This window comes from Microtus ochrogaster, chromosome 1 (assembly GCF_000317375.1).
Source record: "Microtus ochrogaster isolate Prairie Vole_2 chromosome 1, MicOch1.0, whole genome shotgun sequence".
In the NCBI taxonomy this organism is placed as follows: Eukaryota; Metazoa; Chordata; class Mammalia; order Rodentia; family Cricetidae; genus Microtus; species Microtus ochrogaster.
The window spans coordinates 38111766-38117369 of record NC_022009.1 but is presented as its reverse complement, the minus strand read 5'-3'; the positions used below and the strand labels follow the sequence as shown (position 1 = coordinate 38117369).

Sequence of the window (5604 nt, the reverse complement as noted above, 5' to 3'; positions counted from 1 at the left end):
CTTTTCAAAAACAAAAGCACTTTGTGTGTGTGTGTGTGTGTGTGTGTGTGTGTGTGCAGCATAGCATTGTATCCCATTTATAGACTTTTCTATGCCCAGTGTGAGAGGAGGCAGCTGGACACTGTGCTGATGTTTACTCTGTGGCTCTGGGGTTTGGACTGAAGCATAGGAAAGCCGTTACAGGGCTCACAGAGCTCAAGGGACCCTGTATCCAAGACCACACGTGGGCCCAGCACACTGTGTGTGATGCATTCAGCCATGAAGGAGAGAGACACTGTGTGGGTCAGAGACGTTGACGGAGAAGTCAGGGTTGGGTTCAGCAATGTCTTCTTCACAGCTCTAACTCTATCCTCTGGGAGGAACATGGGGCCCCTGTGCCTTCTATGCCACCAGCTGTGGTTTCCTGGGCAGGCAAAGCACCACATCAAATGAGGAGGCTAGCGGTGTGCTTCGGAGATGGGTGTAAATCAGACGTGGCTGCCCTCCCTCCAGGCGTCAGGGAGCAGTGTTTCCATGGTGGTAGGAGGTGAAGAAGGACAGGTCTTTGCAGTGTCACAGAAACCACGCACACTTTCCATCTTTCCCAAATACATTTATCGACCTGCTTCAATCCTTTGTGGGTTGAAGGCTGTGCCAGGAGACTTCCTTGTATGTGCTTCTTACTGAAGGGCCCAGACAGAGTACATTAAGCTAGAACTGTTTCAAAATGCTGTCTCTTCTTCCTAGGCCAGGCACGTCATTGAGAAGTCCGTGCAGAAGATTGTCTCCCTGCTGGCAGGGTTTGGGGATACTGCTGAGAGACTTCTGTCGGACAGAGCCTTGCTCATAGCACACGACTGCTACCAGAAGGCTGTGACCCACTTCCGCACACACTGCTTTAACTGGCACTCCCCCACGGTGAGTCCAGGTCCTCAGGCCTCCCTGCCGCTGAGATCTGAAAGCTAACTCAGGTACATTGGCTTGTGGAAGGTTCTGTCTGGGCCTTAGGAACCTGGATGCCCAGGTTCACGGTTATATGTCTAGGTCCCAGACAGTCTGCCAGAATCACAGGTGACAATTCCCCTTTCTGTTGACTTTGAAGGGTCCTTGTTTCTCTTGATGATGTGGCCCCACCCCTCACCTGACTCTTACATTCTCCAGACATTGGCTTCTTTCTCCTCGTGACTTCTGACCATTCCTTAAGATTTATTATTGTTGGAGCACAACCTATTTCATTGAGCGGGAAGAATGATGCTTCTGCCAATTGTAGAGTGTCAGTCAGCTAGTTGCCCCCTAGAAAGTCCTGGGGTTCCAATGGAATGCTTGGATTCTGCTGGAGAAAGGGGGCAAACTGTGGCCTGTAGACCAAGCCCTGGAAGAGCCTGCTTTGCCATCCATTTTGGCGTTTGTGTGCCATTTCTCTCCGCAGCTAGGTTCCCAGAATCAAAGGCAAGGCCCCCCCACCATCAGCCCTCACCATTGAGTCTACCCTGAGACTTGACAGCACTTCACAGGCCCACCAGCCCCCTGAGATTGTGTGTGGCCCTTATAGATGTGCATCTCTCTCGGGAGAGTCTGTCAATACCTGTAGATTGACCTAAACAGACCTAGAGCCCCTGGTTGAGGGAACTGGCTTTGTGTTTGAACACAGAAGCAGGCGAGCTGACTGCGTGCCGTGATGCTCACGTGTGCTTCTTTGTTCTCTTGCAGTATGAGTATGCCTTGAGGCATTTGTACGTGCTGGCCAACCTCTGTGAAAAGCCTTATCCGATTGACAGGTAAGGCAACACTTAGCACCAGGAAGATGGGCATCATTCTGAATGGCTCTGGAGCATGCCACGGGCCTAGGAAGACAGACAATAGTCCATGGCCCAGTTTTGTTCTGGGGCCCCTTGTCAGTGGAATCAGAGGGGCTGGGTTCCCAGTGGTGATGACCAGGGACTTTGTTATAAATGACTCCTGCCCAGGATGGAATTATGTCTTGCTTTCTTCAGGGTTGGCCTAACTCACCAAAGTCATCTTCCTGTCTCTTCCAGGATAAAGATGGCCATGGACAAGGTGTGCCTTGGTCACTACTGAGCAGCTGCCTTCCCAGAGCTTCGTGAAGAGTGAACACAGTCCATTGGAATGTGTACCGACCTGAGACTGAAGGGGTGGAGCCAGATGCTGCTAAGCCTAGCTCCTGGAATGCTGCCAGCCCCTCCCAGGGCTTTCTTTCTGAAGACACTGACCCACTAAGAAGCTAGTTCAGGCAGTAAAGCACTCTGGAGAAAGGAACTTTTGCTTCTTAGGAGGTTTTTTTCGTTGTTGTTGTTGTTTTTTTGTCCACTAGCTTTCAAGAGCAAACTCACTGCAGCTTCTGTTGCCATTGAAGGAGTCTCCTGAGAAATTCGAAGCTGAAACCACTTTCTGTCTTCACAGTGATTTTACTGAGTGGGGTGTGAGCCTCTAAGGAGAATTATTTTTAGAAAATATAATTTTTGATTGCTTTTGTATTTTATTCTGTGATAATGGATGTTTTAAAAAAACAAGTGACATGAGATGTTTGTTCCTGGCCTCTGGTTTTGTTGGACTCTAGCGTCCAAACACTGAAAAGGAGTCGCCCTCAGAGACCATCTCACACACCACAGCCGATACAAAAGCATGAGGATTTTAGTAATTCTGTCATGACAGGGTCCCTCAGCATTCGGGAAGCTGAGAGACCTCGAATAGCTGGTACAGTCTACTTTTAAAGGGGCCACAGAAGCAAGGAGGGTTGTTCTTTGACTATTCTGATTGGCTTATTCGAAAGGGCTAGTACCAATTATTGACTGGAGAGCTGTTGCCAAATCAGATGAGGTAAGAGGTCATTTTGACCCTGTTTCCCAGGGGACTGAACCAAAACATAAGTATATGGGTAATTTTTCAGGAACTGAGTACGTGCGAGTGTAGCTGTTAGGTCCTTGGTTCCCAGGGGAGGAGGGGAAGCACTATGGCACAGAGGCTGAGAGGATTCAAAATTGTCAAAAATGGCTTCAGGATTGTCTTAAAGTCTTACAGTTTCATGGTCTGTGTTTCACCCATGTGGTGGGTCCTGTTCTCCTCCCTCACTCTGTTCTCCACTGCTCCACACTCTGTAAACTCACACACACCCCCAGTGCCCTCTTGCTTTTTTCTTGTTCTGGAATGTTCAGTTCTTCCTCCTCTTCAACTTCAAGGGCCTTTCCATCCTTAAGTTTGCTTCTCCCTCGTCGTCTCCCTACCTGTTATAGTTTGAATGGGGAATGTTCCCAGCAGGCTTCAGTGCTGGCTGTTTGGTCCCTCACTAGCAGCACTGTTTTGGGAAGTTCTGGAAGCTTCAGGCTGTGGGGCCTGGCTAGAGGAAGGCCTCTGGTGATACACTGTGGAGGGTGTGCTTGATCCCAAGGTTCTTCCTCTCACCCAATTTCTTGCTCACTGAGAGGTGTTGAACCCCCTCTGTCTGCCATATACTGCATTCCCGCCACCATGATATTCTACCCAAGTAACCGTGCACCAAACCCCAAGATTGTGAAGCAAAGTATTAGTAAGTCCTCCTTCCCCTAAGTTGTTCACCATGATGAAACAGCCTGACTAACCTGGAAACACCATCACAAGCAAGCCATTCTCGGGCCGTCTGCGTCATGCTTCTCTAGCGGCATGGTCAGGTACAAAGCGGGGGGGGGGGGCAACAGGCCCCTGGAGAAGGTGAACTCCCCAGGACTGAGGCCACCCACACTCTTTCTCTGGTGCAGCACACTCAAGGTCTAGAGATGGGTTTGTTAGAGATGTGAAATTAGTGCTGCTGTATCCATTCAGGGGATACTGTACTGCAGTAAAAGGAGTGAAATCTCTACAGGGGACAGAATTAGGCCAGTTGATGAAGCCAGTTGCTAAAACCATGTACCATAGTGCCGGGCGGTGGTGGTACATGCCTTTAATCCCATCACTGGGGAGACTGAGGCAGGCGAATCTCTGTGAGTTCGAGTCTAGCCTCGACTACAAGAGCTAGTTCTAGGACAGGCCCCAAAGCTACAGAGAAACCCTGTCTCAAAAAACCAAAAACCCCAAAACCATGTATCATGCTTTGTTGATGTGAAATGTGCAGAATAGGCAAATCCTCATAGAAGCTTATTGGTGCTAGGGATGGAGGAGGGAATGCTTGCGGGTGACTGCTGATGGTATAAGCCTGCTCCCTCAGCCACTCTTACAGGATCTCACTATGTTGCAAGGCAGGCCTAGAATCCAGGAATCCTCCTGTCTCAGCGCCCCCGTCCCCAAATAGCCAGGACACAGGTGTGCTCCTTCATGCCTGGTTCAGTTTCCCGTCAGAGACAGTGGAAGGGTTAGGAAGTGACTGTTTTGTGGCTCAGCGATGCGAGCCTAGTGAAGCTTCAGACACCGTGGGTTTGAACTGTGTGGGTCTGTGAAGGAGCGAGGTTGCTTTTGGGGATTTGTTTGAAAACACAGATGGCCCATATAACTGAGAAATAAAAAATATTCACACACACACACACACCACGTACTACCGTCAACAATAAAGAGACATGTAAACAGAGTAAGATAGTGTTGCCTCGCAGGTGCAAAACCAGCCGGCTGTCAGCTCAAACTCAGGACCTTGGGACAAGGACACAGAGCTTATCTGTCTCTTCACTTGATCTTACCTCCCTGTGAAGAGTGATTTCTTGCCCCCTCACCCCTTTCACCAAATACAGCACACAAAACAAAGTCCTGGGCTATGGGGCTGGAGAAATGGCCTATTGGTTAGTAAGAGCACTGGCTGTTTTAGAGGACCCAGGTTCAATTTCCCAGCACCCACATGGAGGTTCACAGTTGCATGTAACTCTAGTTCCAGGGGACCCAATGTCCTTGTCTGTCTTCCACAGGCACCAGGCACACATACGGTACACAGACAGACATCTAGGCAAAACAGTCATACACATAAAAAATTTAAAAAAAGACATTGAAAAACAAAACCCCCTAAACCAATGTTATGATCTACTATGTTAGTGGTAAGGTCAACAGGGGCTGTTGCGAGTTATATTTTGAGGGTGTCAGATGTTATATACTGTGGGGCTGGAGTGATGGCTCAGTAGTTAAGAGCTCAAACTGCACTTGCAGAGGACCTGAATTGGGTTCCCAACACCTAAGACTTACAACTACCTGTAGCTCAACCTCCAGGGGCTTCCGACACCTCCTTCTGACCTCCTGCAGCACTACACACACCTCTACATACCCCTGACACATACATGCACATATTAAAAGTACAATGTCATAGAGTTCTATGCAGATTTTCAAGTGCTCAGGAGGTTAGATTATTTGCTTTAACCAGGAGAATTAAGTGGTATGTGAGTTAAGTCTCAATAGAGTAAAAGTCAGACATAGCAGTGTGTGTCTGTAGTTCTGGTCACTGGGGAAGCTGAGGCAGGAGGATTGCTGAGTCTAGGAGTTCAAAGCTAGCGGGGGCAGAATAGCAAGGCCATGTCTCAAAAACAGCTGAAAAAAGGTCATATAGATGGGGGGAGAGGGTCAGGGAGGAAGGATGGCTGGGAGAGAGGATGGGGGGAGAAGATGTGGGGGAGAGGGTCAGGGGGGGGGGGTTGGGGGAGAGAGGCCCAGCATGGGTGT

General features: G+C 49.2%; 1 protein-coding gene across 2 annotated transcripts in view; it reads left to right on the top strand.

Annotated features, from left to right (window-relative positions):
• Lgmn (legumain) overlaps positions 1-2474 on the top strand; it is a 34957-nt gene extending 32483 nt beyond the window's left edge. For both annotated transcript variants that reach the window (XM_005343476.3, XM_026780779.1), the window contains 3 exons: positions 727-897; positions 1690-1757; positions 2016-2474. In XM_005343476.3, coding sequence (XP_005343533.1) covers positions 727-897; positions 1690-1757; positions 2016-2058 — 282 coding nt within the window. In that variant the 3' untranslated portion in view covers positions 2059-2474. The remainder of the gene's footprint in view (positions 1-726; positions 898-1689; positions 1758-2015) is intronic.
• The last annotated feature ends 3130 nt before the right edge of the window (positions 2475-5604 follow it).